The 16761-nt window shown below is 29.4% G+C and overlaps 2 protein-coding genes across 8 annotated transcripts in view; one reads left to right on the top strand and one right to left on the bottom strand.

Moving 5' to 3' along the window:
- LOC107439482 (polyprenol dehydrogenase) overlaps positions 1-7977 on the bottom strand; it is a 17630-nt gene extending 9653 nt beyond the window's left edge. Inside the window, exons 1-2 of the mRNA XM_043042389.2 lie at positions 7829-7977; positions 156-358 (exon numbers count right to left, since the gene is read on the bottom strand). Coding sequence (XP_042898323.1) covers positions 156-288 — 133 coding nt within the window. The 5' untranslated portion in view covers positions 289-358; positions 7829-7977. The remainder of the gene's footprint in view (positions 1-155; positions 359-7828) is intronic.
- The window catches only part of LOC107439483 (putative uncharacterized protein DDB_G0282129), a 23684-nt gene continuing 11087 nt past the window's right edge, over positions 4165-16761 (top strand). Inside the window, exons 1-2 of one of the 7 annotated variants that reach the window (XM_071180140.1) lie at positions 4165-4364; positions 5754-5906. In XM_071180140.1, coding sequence (XP_071036241.1) covers positions 4324-4364; positions 5754-5906 — 194 coding nt within the window. In that variant the 5' untranslated portion in view covers positions 4165-4323. Of the gene's footprint in view, positions 4365-5753; positions 5907-9952; positions 10125-11498; positions 11594-12193; positions 12339-12362; positions 12523-14200; positions 14386-16761 lie in introns of those variants that run through there. The other 6 variants (XM_043042392.2, XM_071180142.1, XM_043042393.2 and 3 more) reach the window with 6 other exon arrangements.

Here is a 16761-nt window from a genome sequence, read left to right as displayed (position 1 = left end):
TACAGTTTAAAATATTTTATTAAGTTAAAACTTCTAAAAAAGTTTTAAAAAAATGCGTTTGTAATTTTTATGGATTTTTTTTTCTCCTTACAATAAATGAATTAAAACAAATCGAATTTGAAAGAATTTTAAAAAAATAAGCGAACGAGACTTACCGTCCAATTTAAGCCTCTTAATTCTGCCGCATTTTCTGAGATAAAATTCCCAAATAACATATTTTGTAGCGATGACATAGGACGACAAGGCCCACCAGATTTGTTTTAGGAAATGATTTACTTCCGTGAACATATTATGTAGCTTTAGGTATGAAAACTAGGATGATGTGAGGAGAGTTCACGGTCACTTATTTATCAGCATGCTAGAAAGAAGAAGAAAAAAGAAACAGGAACGGAACAGGTTTTTTTTTTCTTTTCTCTCCAGCTGTGTTAGTAGTTAGTAGTTGTTTATAAAAACAAATGCTACCAGAAATGTAATATAATGTAATTAATTTTTTTTTTTTTCGGTGGGGGAATTCTAAAAAGCGTACCTTATTTTTATCTCCTCCGAAGGCGCCAAATGTAATTATCTCAAAGGGAGGGGAGCAATTCAGAAAAAATATTCATTGGAATATTTCAAAAATCATGCATAACTATATATTTTTTTCCCTTTTGGATTTCTGGAAAACGTTTTTTAGAAATTCAAAAAGAAAGGGATAGGAAAATTCACCATGGAAATTTCCCCAGAACATCGTTAATAATTTCACTGAAGCTTGTAAACCAATGACGCTTGACAAAAAAATTGCATTTTTACATATTAAATTTTAAAACATAACAGAAACCTAATAAGAATCAAGATTTATATAAACTCTGCAAATTAAATAGGTCTGGGTACAAAAAAAAACTATAAGATTTAGTTTTTTTAATAATTTTTAACAATCTAATAATTTTTTTTTCTTGACTATATCTTCCAGAATAGAAAAAAAAAGTTTGTTTACATTTAAAAACAAATTGTACTCTCACAGTTTAAGAACTGAAGCAGATTTAATATGGTGTGGAACAAGCAATATTTTAAAATTACTTAACCTAAAAAATTAATAACATTTAGAAGCAAAATATTATTTTTATGGATTTACAGGGAATGCAAATGTTAATTCTGACATCCTCCCTCCTCCCCCACCACTTGAGGAATCCTATGATCTTCTATCTCTTGTGTTCAATTGATTTTTAGGAAAGTTAATTCACACACACAAAGTTAATAACATCACCACACAATTAAACTCTAAAAAATTATTGAGTGTCTAAAAATTTAGACTATTACACTTTTAATTACTTTTCCTATATTATGTGTGCACTGCCATGAACAAACTATGGTTTGTTATGTTAGTGAAGGCGCCTTGGAAATGCGCCTTCAACAACAAAACGTTGAAAAAGTACAATTTTTTTCCCCACGAAAAGCAAGAAAGGAAATTTAAGTGCAACCAGGAGCAGAAAGTACAATTTTTTCTTTTAAATGTCCTTACCTCATAAAACATTCGTAAATATCTTCGTTGTTGGACATAAAACATCTTCTAAAAAAAATTTGGGAATTTATGGCATAATATTTTGATTTAACGTAATAATTTGGAAAATAGGATATTTTCATTAAGATTAATCCACCTTGGTTTATCCCTATTATATAGAGGTCAATCATATAAGGTCATTTATGGTCAATAATCATTTATGGTCAATCATTAATAATCATTTATGTTGAATTGTTTGCCTCAAAATTGTCAAACACGTAGATTAAATGTAATTTATCGACTTATCATATTTTTTAAACAGTTTTATATCTGAAATTTAGATACTTCGTTATCCAATTAATTCATATTTGCGAAGTTTTACTGTTTGTCAAATTTGAATAAACTTTGTCAAATTGAATTTGTAGAGGTGATTCGATTTTATAGCTCTTTTTACCTACATTTTTCTTTTTATTACCTAAATTACTTTTCATTACAGTTTTAATTGTTTACAATACAAACTGTTTACTTTCTGTTAAATTGAAACAAAATTTATTTTTATTTCCTGTATTGTTTATACAGTGAGCCAAAAAAAAAAAAAGAAAGAAAGAAAGCCGGACAACACTGAAAAACTTAAGATCTAAGGATTGGATTTTCACGTTCCACGATTCTTTAAGGTATCTTTAAAACTAGAGGGAATGACCTCAAATACGAGAAAGTACGTTTTTGTGTCTGATTTCATAACTTAAAATATCGTCTACACTTATTAGTTAGCATATTTGAGGTCATCCCCCCAAGCATGAAGTCTTAGAACGTGAAAATCCGATCATTAGATCAATTTTTTTCTTCCGCTTACTGTACAATTTTGGTATAAAATAATAGGAATAAGCGTATATAAAATTCCATAAAGATACCGCTGTTATCCTGATAAATAAAACATGAATCAGAATCTGAATTAATATTCATTTCTGATTAATACCCTACAATAAATAAACAATATTTAATAATGCGTGCTTGATTGTTTGCCAAATTAAATTCCAAATTTTTGTTGTTGCACTTGACAGAATTTGTGATTAGCATCAGTGCCGTAAAGGTGGCGCATTGATGCTGCCGTAAAAGTAGCGCATTGATGCTGCTGCACAAGCTTAGATGCTATTACACACTTATGCTTAAATGTTCTTCAGATGCTGCTACACAGACTAAGGATAAAAATAAACTACTATAACGATTAAAAAAAAAGATGGTGATGAATTTTGTTTAACTAAATTTTATAATAGAGGTGAATGAGTTTTGTTTCTGGGAAAACCAAAAAATAATTAGATAGCGATTATCAGGGTTGGTGAGCGAGGGCGAACAGGGAACTCTGCTCTCAAGCGAGTTAAGAAATAGCGTGTAAGATACAGAATAAAAAACATAGATTTTTAAAAAATTAATTCGAATATAAAACCGTTCTTCCAGTGTATAATATATTTAATTTCGTTGTGACGCATGCCTGTTGCTCACAAACAAATTAATTTAGACATATACAAGTCAGTGAAACAGATAGATGATAAAAGAAAACAAATGCCACTGGATTATTTATTTTTTATTCATGTAAAAAAGGCAGACGATAATTTCATTTCATCCATGAAAAGTTAAATTACAAGTTATTTTCAAAATATGTTATAATTATTTTTGAAATATGTTATAAAGATATCGGATCGATTTTTTTTCCTTGTACATTTAGAAGATATTAAAATTTAGTATGTATTTATTATGTATTATAGAAAGTTGATGGTTCGACAATCAAAGATACTTATGCACTTATTTATTTTATTTATTCATTTTGTTTGGAAAAAAAAGAAAAAAGAACAGTTTGCAAACGATTATATAAAAATTCTCTTTTTTATTTTTCGAGTGGCAACCGATTTAGTTGTTATCATTATTTATAAAAATATTAATTTAAATGACATTTTTACGAATTTAAAATGAAGTTAGAAGTCAGTATATATTATTAAATCAACTTCTCAAATCAATCAATAGCAATAAATAATTTCCCTACTATATTAATTTAAGATCTAAGCTCATATTCTGTTTTTGTATATTTGTTATTCTAATGTTCTTAAAACAATAACGCATTACTAAAATCAACGCACGTTTTAAAATTGTCGTTGGAAATTGAATTGTTATGTATTTTTACTTAATACCCTTTTTTTTCTTTGCATTTAAATGCTTTTAGTCAATAAAGTGATTGGTCCCATGAGGCTGTTATTTACAAAATGATTCCCATGATAAAGTCTCTGCTCGTCGAATATTTGACACTTTAATTCTTTTCTAGTTCTCGTGTAATGTTTTAAATCATTTCCTTTTTCATCACTGAATATTTAATTTTTTCTTTATGATACGTAGTTCTTATTACACAATCATTATAAAAAGAAAAATTTGATTCTTTTTAACATTTTTCGCATTTTAATTATTCAAAACATTTTTATATATTGATTTTAATCTGCAAAGTAAATTCGTTTTTCAATAAAATATACCATTTTTTTAAAAAATTTTAAACTGAGTAAAAGTCAAATTTATCCCCATTAAATATAAAATGACGCATGCTATTTTTAGGATGTATTTAGAACAAGTGCATATTTCTCATTATGCTATTAAAAAATTTTATTATAAAATATTTATTTCAGAAAACTATCGCGTTTGATCAAAAGAATAATTCCATTACTCATCGCCAGCTTTTGGAAGGGAACAATACAAATCATGGTTCAAAAGAAAATTTTGAAGTTTTTTGTCGGAAACAATGGAGCTCAGTCGCAGCTAAATATACTTTTCTTACTTCTCAACAAATTCGGAAAAGAATTGCAGATATGTGGAAAAAGATGTCTCAAGATTCACAAGACTCTAAAAAGTGAGTTTGAATACTTTTTAAAAACAATAATTGTGAGAAGTATGCCACTCTACAATTAGTTTGCTATAAGATATAAATACGTTTTGTTTTATTGTCAGAGCCGTCACTAGGCTTTGAGGGGTCTTATAGTAACTACTATATTCTCTGTCTCGAAGGAAGAGGAGGTAGGAAAACGAATCAGTCAGAACAGCGGTTGCAAATGATGTTCCGCGAAGCTCTGGGGTTCCATGAAAGAGTAAAAGGGGTTCCGAGTGTTAGGATTTTTTTTAAACAGTTTCTTAACATTTTTTATTCTGTTATTACATTTAGATCCAGATCCGATCAATAATCCATTATTTATTACTTTGTTTGCCTTTATGAAATTATATAAAATAAAATGCCAAAATGAGAGAAATGAGTTTTATTTAAAAATACTATCTATAATTTCTCTAACAACAATTATGGAAAGGACATGCACTTTTTAAATCAAAATAAAATATCTGAATTCTCTAATAAAAATATGTTTCCCGAATTACCATTTTCAACTTTATATCAGTTATTTTTTTCATTCTATAACAATATAAAAACAAATTTTTAACTTAATTAAAGAACAAGGATTCTGCGACTTCAATTGTCAAACATATTGTTTAATACAAGATTATTAATGATAAAACGATGAAAATTTCTTATTCTTTTGAAATACAAAAACAGTCAAAAATCAAAAGGAAGTAGTCTTTTAATTTTTATTACGTATATAATTGTTCTTATTTATAAAGTCGGGTTTTGCGGGAGGAATGGTGATTATTTAGGGTTCCATGACCGAAAAAATTTGGAAACTGTTGATTTTGAACACAATAAAAATAAATTTATTTGATTTTTTTTTAAATTTATTTTTTAAAATGAAAATTTTTTAAAGAATTTTTTTATTATTTATTTATTTATTTTATCATTAATATATCAGGCGCAGGACTTTTAGAAATGAGGAATTTTGTGTTGACGGAAATTATTGAAGAAATTATCGAATAATATTTAAACATATCTTATTTTCTAATTCTATGATTTTCATCCAACATGAATAGTTTCTATAAATAAGTGTAGACCACTACTTTTAGATGTCAGATGTCATGCCTAAGTTATCACATTCTAAGTCGCGCTTCCAACCTTTACCTTAAGCAACTTTTAAAAGGCGTTAAACTTTACTGAGCTTATTTAACAGGTCTAGGCACCTGTTTACCAAATTTGATTAAAATTCAAAGTAATAAAAAAATGAGGATATAGTTAAATATAAGTTCCCCTTTAAACGAAATTATCCATATGAAAACTTGCTTTTGAGAATTGCTTGTTTATATTATTCTATTGAATTTTATACATATAACGAACAAACATTACTTAATACATTTCAACTATCAGGTGTGCAAAATCTAAAGCAAATCGAAAATTTTACGGAGAAAAAGAGGTGAAAAGTGTAAAGGATACAACTAAGACTCAATCTGGAAAAGGTAGAGTTCTGGTTCCTTTGAAAATAGATTTTTTTCGATCACCAAAAAAAGGAGTTTTAAAGAGGTATTTATTTTCATTTATTGTACTACTTAGCTTGTAAAATTAAAATATTCATGTAAGATGTTATTCTTAGAAATATTGTTTTCTATTTTAAAAAATAAGAATAATAATTAAAAATAATAATAATTAATAATAATCGAACCATTAAATAAATAATCCGAAGAAACTGAAGTGGTAAGATATTACTTGATTGAAAACTTCATTCGCTTCAGAAATATAACAATTGGAAATGACAGCCGATATGTTTCAGAAGCTCAAAATTTAAATTTTAGACTCAAGGAGTACGATAGATGAGTCCGTTATCAAGAAATTCAAAAAATCATCAATTGCTGAACATTCTTGGAATCTTGGCATAAATTCAATTTCGACACTGCCAAAATTATTTCCACAGCCATCACATCAGCTCATCTTGATACCATGGAATCTTATTTTATTCATATAAATGCTGATTCCTTTCTTAACGACATTAGCTCCTCACCAGGCCTCTATAGCGCGTGGAAATGCGTTTCACCCTGATTTGGGCCTCTCGGCCACTTTAGTTTTTTTAGTTCTGTTTTTTATCTTCGTCCCGCAGTGGACTAATCGTAAAGACATGGTTCTCAGTAGAACACCGGAGTCAAACATATTTGCTGCGGTGAGTAAGCTGGTAGGTGACCACTTTGATCATTAGCCTACGTAGGGACCGAGGATGCGAGGTATCGGTCCGCGTTAAACTGTTCTACACTAAAGTGCTCGACTTCGCGCAAGTAGTCAGGCTACCAATGTGGAGGAGCCATCCCCTCTGCAGAGGATCAAAATTTTGATGACATGTCTTCGGATCATCCTCGGGGATGTTTCCCAGACCGTCGCCAATAGCCCATTGTACAGCTCTAGTGAGACGTAAATAAGATACCTGCTTACCTACCGTTTTATCTTTTCACTCTCGGCTACTGTTTCTTTTCTAGTTTTGGTTTTCACCTTTATTTTTCCTTGGCAGCTTTAAGTTTTATATGTCAGATCACTTCTGTTTCTTCTCATTGCAAGTCTTGAAAATGGGCGTCTGTTTTTGAGCGCTTGAAACATGTCAACTGTAATTTCCAATTTGTATAGTTTGAAGCGAATGAAGCTTTTAATCAAGTAATTAATAGAACTAGCTGCACGAGAAATATGACATTAGAGATAAGTATCCAATGTATTTTTACCATAAAGTTTTATAGGGAGTACTGTACCGTAATGACCATCTTTAATACATACTTGAAGGAAAAAATATGTACACCTCTTGGTATTCGCAAATTAATAAATATGTAAGCGAGGAAAAAGCAAGAATCCTGTTGAAATTTAACGAGTCACTACTGAAGTAGGTAACGAATCACTGAAAACATCTAAGCCTATTTGATTGCTACGCGAGACACAGAAAAATTGTAAAACGATTACTAGAAACACAAGGCGGTAAGAATGGTTTAGATATTTTTTAATTTTACCATCATCATAAATGATTCAACGAAATTCGATATCGTCTTATCTTATTTTTGCTGACCAGCAGGCAAGGAAGTCTAAAATTATCAAGTTTATAATATTTGAATAATTTTGTATAATAAAAGTAATAAAAATTTTGTATAATAAAAAATAAAAGTTTTTCCAGAATAAGGCTTGATGGTGTGGGTTAGCTAGAAACAAGGATTACTCTTACTGAGAGTGGAAGGGGAAGAGTTCGAATTTGGCCAAATTAAAAAAAGTTCTCACAGTTTTCAAACTGTCTTAAGTCGGTATAAAATTACTAACATAATTCCTAATTTTAAAATTCAATAGTTTAGTTACTAACAAGGTTCTTTGAGAAAATGTTTGTCGTACGTAGTGAAAAATATTCTTTAAATTATTTTTTATACCAATTATACAACTCAAAGAAATTATTCTTTTTTACTTCAAAAAGTATCGAAATCTCGTACCTGAAAATATGATTGAACTCCTTTGTTGTTCAAACTGAATTGAGGCAAATTGGTTTTATGTTTATATGATATTAGTTCACCTTAAAATTTAATTCATACATGCTATTCGATTTTAAGGACTGAGATGTTTCAGTGACTGCGGCCAGGGCTGGACTGCGGCAGCCAGACCTCTTAAACTCTCGGCTACCCCGACCGAAATAGTATGCTGTTGTTGTTGTTGTTGTTGTTAATTTACGTCGCACTAGAGCTGCACAATGGGCTATTGGCGACGGTTTGGGAAACATCCCTGAGGATGATCCGAAGACATGCCATCACAATTTTGATCCTCTGTGGAGGGGATGGCACCCCCGCTTCGGTAGCCCGACGACCTGCGCGCGAAGTCGAGCACTTTACGGTAGCACAGTTTAACGAGGACCAATACCGCACACCCTCGGTCCCTACGCAGACTGATCCAAGTGATCACCCACCCGCACACTGAACGTAGCCAGTGATGCTTGACTTCGGTGATCTACTGGGAACCGTGTCTTAACGATCAGTCCACTGCGGGACCGAAATAGTATGCAACCGATAAAACATTAATTTACACATACCAATGCAGCATTGTGTGCTTTATAGAAAACGGCTTTTAAACCTTTAAGGAATAAAAGAAGAGATAACACAAATCAAAGCAGGAAAAAAGCGGGAGCTCCCTGGATGAGAAAGAATTGCGGTGTCATCCCCTATGCAGAGGTTTAAAATTGTGATAGCATGTCTTCAGATCATCATCAGGCTGTTTCCCAGGCAGTCGCTAATAGTCCATTGTGCAGCTCTAGTGCGACGTAAACTACAACTACATTTTCATCTTTTGTATTGTATAAATTGCTTATATGTTAGCAAAAAAAAAAGAGAAAAGAAAAAAATGTATTGTTGTTGTTGTTAATATTGTTGTTGTTGTTGTTGAAATACAAAATTTGAGAGAAATCGATCGATTAGTTCTTGAGAAATCAAAATTTAAACAAGTCGTAATTTTAAAATTCGATTTCTCAAAAACTATTTGACAAATTTGGCTTAAATTTTATATATTTTACCATATAAAATTACATTCTTCAAAATGATTTTTAAAAAAATTGTATTTCTACAATTCAAAAATTTTATTTTAAGATTTCTTTAAATAAAATAATAAATGCTTACTGTAAAATATTTTTTACGTGGAAATCTTTGGACAAACGAAATTTATTATTGTGTGTAAAGATTTTTCACTTCGCTTAAAAAAATCTTGACATATACGCAAAAAGTTACATTAACATTAAAGGGTCCCAAACTTTCGATCGCTCTACTGACCATACTATTGGGACCATATTTCCCAAATTGCAGCTTCTCTCTATATTTTAGAAGTCAAAAATCCATATCCGTCGAAAAAAAGGTATGTTTATTCAGAGAAATTGCATTTTTGTGTCTGATTTCGTAACTTAAAATTTTGTAGCATCACTAATTAATTAACTACTCTTCACTAATTAACTTGATGTCACCTTCTTGAATCATTAAGATTGAGTTCAAGAACGTGAAGATCCGATCATAAGTTTTCAGGATAGTCCAGGTAGTTTTTCGCACTGTACATATTCAACGCATTTTACTTTAAAATTCAGTTTTGTGTTCAAAAATAAATTATAGCATTTATAATTTACCCTTACATAGTAATGGATATTTAACTTACCCAAACGCACTGGAAAATATTAAATTAATGATATTAAAATAAAATAAAAAACACTTAGAAGAAAAACTGTTCACTATATATATTGTTAATAAAAACTTAAGTCTTCTTCCGAATTTCTTCACTAGTTCGATGGTAAATGTAAACTCGAATAAAGTATTATAATTAAAGTTTTTTCACTTTTAATTTCAAATTAAGTTTGTATTTTTATCTCGTTGTATTTTGAGATTTATTTTTTCAACTCGTTAAAAGTGAAGCGTTTGCGAGATCGATTACTCGCCAAATATAAACCCACGTGGTTAGGCAATTTTCTTTCTTTCTTTTTGTTAGTGTTATTTGTTTATTTATTATTTTTGTGGTTAACGTAAACAAGACAATTTGGGGTTTGTGTCAGAAGTTTAATCTAAATAACTACGGACAAAAGTAAGTTTTAAAAAACATTAATCTGATAATAACGTTCGTTGAAAGTAGTATCATTATCTGTGTAAACTATTATAGAACTTTACTGATTCACATGTTTGGGTATGACTTCAGTAACAATTTTAGAAATATAGTAATAGATTTTTTCTTTAAATTACAAAATGGCCATGTGTTAAAAAGTTTTGTGTAAGTATGAAATTTCTGTTCAAACACGAATAACTTCAATCCAAATATTAAAGATATTCAGACTTTACTCAACGGTTATTCGAATTATAAAAATTTTAATCCGAATTTCTATATTTAAAAAAAAAAAGCATTTTCATTGAAAGTTTCTCTATTTCTTCCAGCGTGTATAGATTCATAATAATAGTACAAATATATTTTTGTGTTTAATATGGTTTCATGAGTTTTGTCCAAAAGTAACCCAAAAATTGGGAAATTTCTTTAANCGAATATTTCAAGTCGTTAGTAGATGGAAAATTAACATTGACCACGAAGAATTTGACTAAAATAATATACATTGCAGTAAGAGAAAAGTCAAATAATGAGTGTCGGTATACTATAAGAAGTGAGCGTCGATTGTGCAACCTACTAAAAGAACGCACTTGTTCAGTGCGCAAAATAAAATTTAAAAAAAACGGACCACCCTGAATAACTTTTGATCTAAAGATCGGATCGTCACTTTTTACGACTCAATCTTACTGGTTCGTGGGAGTTACCTCAAATATAAATATGCTAATTAGTTCAGATACAAAAACGTAATTTCTCTGAATAAACATACCTTTTTTTTCTCGAGGGATTCGGATTTCTTACCCCCGAAATATAGAGGGGAGCCATAATCTGAGAAATATGATTCCAATAATTTGATCAGGAAAGTGGTTCAAAGTTTGAATCCTTTGATGAATGATGAGCGAATGAAAGATGATGAGCGAATTGAAAAAAATTTCCCCACACTTATAAAATTCATTTAGCCAAAGATAGTTCCACGCAAAAAATAGTTTTTAGCAAATATTTATGACTATTTTACTTTTATAATTGTCAAAAACATTTTTGAATTGTAAGGTATACAATTTTTTACGTCATTTCATTTTTAATTTTTTACGATAATTTCATTTTTCATTTTTTTCGTCATTTTTTACGATAAATATATCCGTCATTACGTCATTTCAAATATACATATAATTTTACATAGCAAAATACAAAATTTGAGAGAAATCGATCGATTCGCTTGAGAAATCAAAATTTAAACAAGCCGTAATTTTAAAATTCGATTTCTCAAGAACTATTTGACAAATTTGGCTTAAATTTTATATATTTTACCATGTAAAATTACATTCTTTAAAATGATTTTTAAAAAAAAATCATTTCTACAATTCAAAAATTTTATTTTAAGATTTTTTTAAATAAAATAATAAAAAAAATGCTTACTGTAAAATATTTTTTACGTGGAAATCTTTGCATAATTTTATAATTGTGTGTAAAGATTTTTCACTTCGCTTTAAAAGTTCTTGAGATATACGTAAAAAGTTAAATTTGCATTAAGGGGTCCCAAACTTTCGATCGCTCTCCTGACCATACTATTTTGACCATATTTCCCAAATTGCAGCTTCTCTCTATAATTTAGAAGTCAAAAATCCAGATCCGTCGAAAAAAAGGTATGTGGAGAGAAATGGTATTTTTGTGTCTGATTTCGTAACTTAAAATTTTGTACCATCACAAATTAATTAGCTAGTCTTCACTAATTAATTTGATGTCACCTTTTGAACCATTAAGATTGAGTTCAAGAACGTGAAGATCCGATCATAAATTATTCAGGGTAGTCCAGGTAGTTTTTCGCACTGTACGTATTCAACGCATTTTACTTTAAAATTCAGTTTTGTTTTCGAAAATAAATTTTAATATATTTCTAATTTACCCTTACATAGCAATAAATTTAATACATTTATAATTTACCCTTACATAGCACTGAAGATTTATCTCACCCAAACGCACTGGAAAATATTAAATTAATGATATTAAAATTAAAAAAAACACTTAGAAGAAAAACTGTTCACAATATATATTGTTAATAAAAACTTAAGGCTTCTTCTGAATTTCTTTACTAGTTTGATGATAAATGTAAACTCGAATAAAATATTATAATTAAAGTTTTTTCACTTTTAATTTCAAATTAAGTTTGTATTTTTATCTCGTAGTATTTTGAGATTTCCTTTTTAAACTCATTAAAAACGAAGCGTTTGCGTGATCATTACTCGCCAAATATAAACCCACGTGGTGAGGCAATTTTCTTTCTTTCTCCTTGTTAGTATTATTTGTTTATTTATTATTTTTTGTGGTTAACGTAAACAAGACAATTTGGGGTTTGTGTCAGAAGTTTAATCTAAATAACTACGGACAAAAGTAAGTTTTAAAAAACATTAATCTGATAATAACGTTCGTTGAAAGTAGTATCATTATCTGTGTAAACTATTATAGAACTTTACAGATTCATATGTTTGGGTATGACTTCAGTAACAATTTTAGAAATATAGTAATAGATTTTTTTCTTTAAATTACAAAATGGCCATACGTTAAAAAGTTTTGCGTAAGTATGAAATTTCTGTTCAAACACGAATAACTTCAATCCAATTATTAAAGATATTCAGACTTTACTCAACGATTATTCGAATTATAAAAATTTTAATCCGAATTTCTATATATATATAAAAAATTTAAAAAACGCATTTTTATTGAAAGTTTCTTTTTCTCTATTTCTTCCAGTGTGTACAGATTCATAATAATAGTTCAAATATATTTTTGTGTTTAATATGGTTTCATGAGTTTTATCAAAAAGGTAACCTAAAAATTGAGAAATTTCTTTAAGAATTTCTGTTTTTCATTTGTATTATTTTTAAACTTTTCGAGTTTTTGCTCTATAGATTAATTTTTTTATATTATAATTATATCTAGAACAATTGTTTTTAAATACTTTATAATGCTTTATTTTTCGAAATTGTCAAATAAATACGTAGTTAAATCTAAACGCTAAAAATTAGGTGAAGCTGCTTTATTGGAGTTAAAAACGGAGAACTGGTGAATGTTAAAACAGTAATCTAGTATTTTAAAGACTGATCATATTTGTAATTTTTTTCCATGTAAATTTGGATGATGTATAGGAGAAAAATGCTATTTCAAGTTTATGCATTTTTTATTAAAAAAATATATACTATATACAAATATATATATAAACATATATATTACAAATTCATATATATATACACATTTATAGATTATTTTTATTTACAATAAATATGTGAATTTTCAGTTTGTCATTTTTCCTGACACATGAATGAAAAGCCTTATTAAAACTATGTAAATTATTTTCATTTCGATATTCGTAGTTTCCGTTAAATACCATTAAGACTGGATGCGTTGCAAAGTGCACTGCTTAAGTTAATAAAATAAAATCTACGAAATTTAAAAGCTATATTTCCCAAGCGAATCCAAAGAGATAAATTAATTATATTTTTGTAACATCTAACGAAAAACGTTAGATATTTCTTCTTCATAAGTTCTGTGCAGGAAATTGGTGATTGAAAACCTTGATTGATAATAAAAAGGAGAGCTATCAACATTTCATTTAGGGAACAATTGTATAATTTGCAATACAATTTCGATATAGCACAAGTTGAAATGTGAGAACTCGAAAGAGGTCGAAATTTCGATAACCGATAAGGCATGAGGGGAAAGGTAGTATTGGGTGGTGTTAGAGGTCTATTATGAAAGTGGGCCGTGTCCATATCGCCGACAATCACTTCACCGACAGCTCATTTCGCTGACCCATCATTTATCCGACACCATCATTCCACCAATAAAATCAATATAATTTTGTCGAATTATTTTTTTTACAATTTTCTTAATTAGTTTAATTTTTACAAGTATCACCCTTGAACCGAATTGCCAGAACTATTCTTTTCAATAAAAACATTTTCCAAGAGGAACTATAATTAATCCTTTTTTAAAATAATTTTTAGATAAGGATATTTTAAAAATCAAAAATTGAAACATATTTTATTACAAACTTAGAACATCATAAATGTGCTTATACTTAATCTCAGGAATAACTGAAGTATCGAAAAAGTAAATTTTTTTAATAACATATCGCAATATCAAATCACTTTAAGTGTCAAATAATTTCAAAAAGATTCTCAGTCCGGCTAAATAAGCTACTAGCGAAGAGATCATGTAAGCGAAATGAGCTGTAGGCGAAATGCGCTGTCGGCGAAGTTATTGCGTCAGTGATATAAGCTGTCGGTGAAGTTATTGTGTCGGCGATATGATCTGTCCGAGAATTGATTGTCGGCGATGTGAACCAAATCCATAAAAGTAATACTGTTTATGCTTTTTTCGTTGGAGGTGTATCAATAGTGGAATTATTTTCTCATTTTTAGCCCCGTTGAAAAACGAAGTATTTAGAATTTTTATTTCATTTTATTAGTTCTAGTTTTGTATCTGTTTATTTGTTTATGCTGGAAAGTGGTCGAAATTCGATGGAGAATGGACCTCTAGCAATGAATTCTGTTAGTAGCATTAAGGAAACGATTAAACTTGTACTGCAATCTATCACATGATTGCAGTAAAATATGAGCATTCTGGTTAGTTGGAAAGTGTTTAGACTCCTGACTAACAATATATTGTGCTTGTAGTAGTCATGAAACCATAGAAATTTATTTTATCGTCGGTTTACAAGCCTTCAGATAAGTATTCTAATTTTTGATTGCCGATAAATTCTGTTTTGTATCTAATAAAAATTATTGCAAATACTGCTGGTAACGACCCAAGAACGATCGAGTTTTGAATTATTACTGGACACGAAGCTTCAGCTGAAATTTGAGGTCTCTAGCCAGTCTGAAAGTGGTTATTATTTCGATTACAAGTTTCCACAATCACAGACACAAAAACAAGTTGGTAAAACTATGGATAATTATTCAAACCGGTACGTAGGTGGATGAAATATAAAGAGATTTTTTTAATGGTAGCAGACGATTTTTTATTTTATTGTTTTGGCAACAATAGAATATTATCTATAATAATTGTTTCGCAGTGTTTAGTTCTAAGTTCAAGTTATAAGTTTATTTCAAGTTCTTTTTTTAGTAACTTGAATCATGAGTGAGAGTAACGTTTTCAATGCAGTTGCATAATAATACATTTTTAAAACGAGAAAATGTTAAAATTATTAAAATTTTGTACAGATTACAGACACAGTTCGGCCCTGTCGAGGTCTTAAGCAAGTTATTTAAACATGGCAGTGAAGAATTAGTAAAATTGTTTCATGCTCTTCGACCAATAATAAAACGTACGACAGCGAAAATTGACAAAATTCGTGACCTTACTGATAATGACTGACAAAGTAAAGTTCGAGAAATTAATGCTATAACAGAGATGAGCAATAATTGAAGATTACAAAGCATGATTCATGACGATATAAAATATCGAAAAATCTCAGTGAGGTGGATATCTAGAATTTTGAACACAAATCAAAAACAGACAAGAAAAGACAATTGTCAAAGATTATACATATATAGGCTAATCTTGGCCCTATATAATATAGGACCAATATTAAAAACTCTAGACATCCCAATATTGGTCCCTCCGTGCATATTTATATAGGACCCACATTGATCCAATATTGAGGTCAACTGGGGCCACGGTAAAATTGTTGCTAGGGCTGCCACCGTGATTCAAAAAAATTATAAAACGTTCGAAAAAGTGTGTAGAAGTTAAGGAAACTACGTAGAAAAATAACATTTTTGAAAGCAGTATTTTAATGTTTTGTTACTAAAAAAGTTCATTAATATTTGATCCACCCTTGTACCACGTCTAAGGTGTTTATAGAACAGGGGTTTCCAACTTACATGAGGCCGGGGGCCACAATTAAAAACACAAAACAAATGGCGGGCTGCAACTTTATCAAAATTTATGTAGGACTCTTTTATGTTTGAAGCAACATTAAATATTACTGTCAGATTTTTACCAAGTTGTACAAAAGTATTGAATTACAAATTAAAATAAGAAGTAGATTTTTAAAAATATTTAATTGCATATTAAAAAATTCGAGCTACAATAACTTTAATGTGCACCCATGTATTAAACAATTAATGTGCAACAGATATCTAATTGTCAAGATGTAAGACTTTAAAAAGGTTGGTATTAAAACTTACATAGTAGCATACAAAATGTTCAATGACAAAATTGAGGTTTATCTGCTGCAACCACCAGAGAATATATACTATTTACATTTTAAATTTAAAATTTACAAATGTGTGTGTAAATATTTTCGTCCAAAATGAGTGGTTTCAAAAAGTTAAATCGGAGAATTTTTTCGAGAAAATTTCTGATACACGCATGCTAAATTATCTTCACAAAATAAAAAAGAAATAAAAAGAAGCAACATACACGATTATTTTTGTATTTGAATAAATATTTTCTTGGATGCAAAATCTGAGAAATAATTTTTTTTGCACCGTTGGTAATTTCACAGAAACGAAGAAATGAGGCTTTTTGTGAACAAAAAAAAAGTATTTTAAATCCATCAGGATTTTTTAAGAAAACTGTCCGCAAAAAATAGCTACTAATATATTTTAGTTTTCGGGCCACAAAAAAAAGTCTTCGCGGGCCACCAGTTGGTAANGGCCCCCGGGCCGCCAGTTGGAAACCACTGATATAGAACAATCAAAACTAAAAATAATGGATCCAATATTCTGCAAAAGAAATAAAGTTAAATTATCAGGAAAAAACCAGAACATTTGGATTTTTTTTCCTAAATTTGAAATTTTAATTCTCG

The sequence above is a fragment of the Parasteatoda tepidariorum genome, chromosome 4, assembly GCF_043381705.1.
Source record: "Parasteatoda tepidariorum isolate YZ-2023 chromosome 4, CAS_Ptep_4.0, whole genome shotgun sequence".
Classification (NCBI taxonomy): domain Eukaryota; kingdom Metazoa; phylum Arthropoda; class Arachnida; order Araneae; family Theridiidae; genus Parasteatoda; species Parasteatoda tepidariorum.
This window is presented reverse-complemented; position numbering and strand designations above follow the sequence as displayed.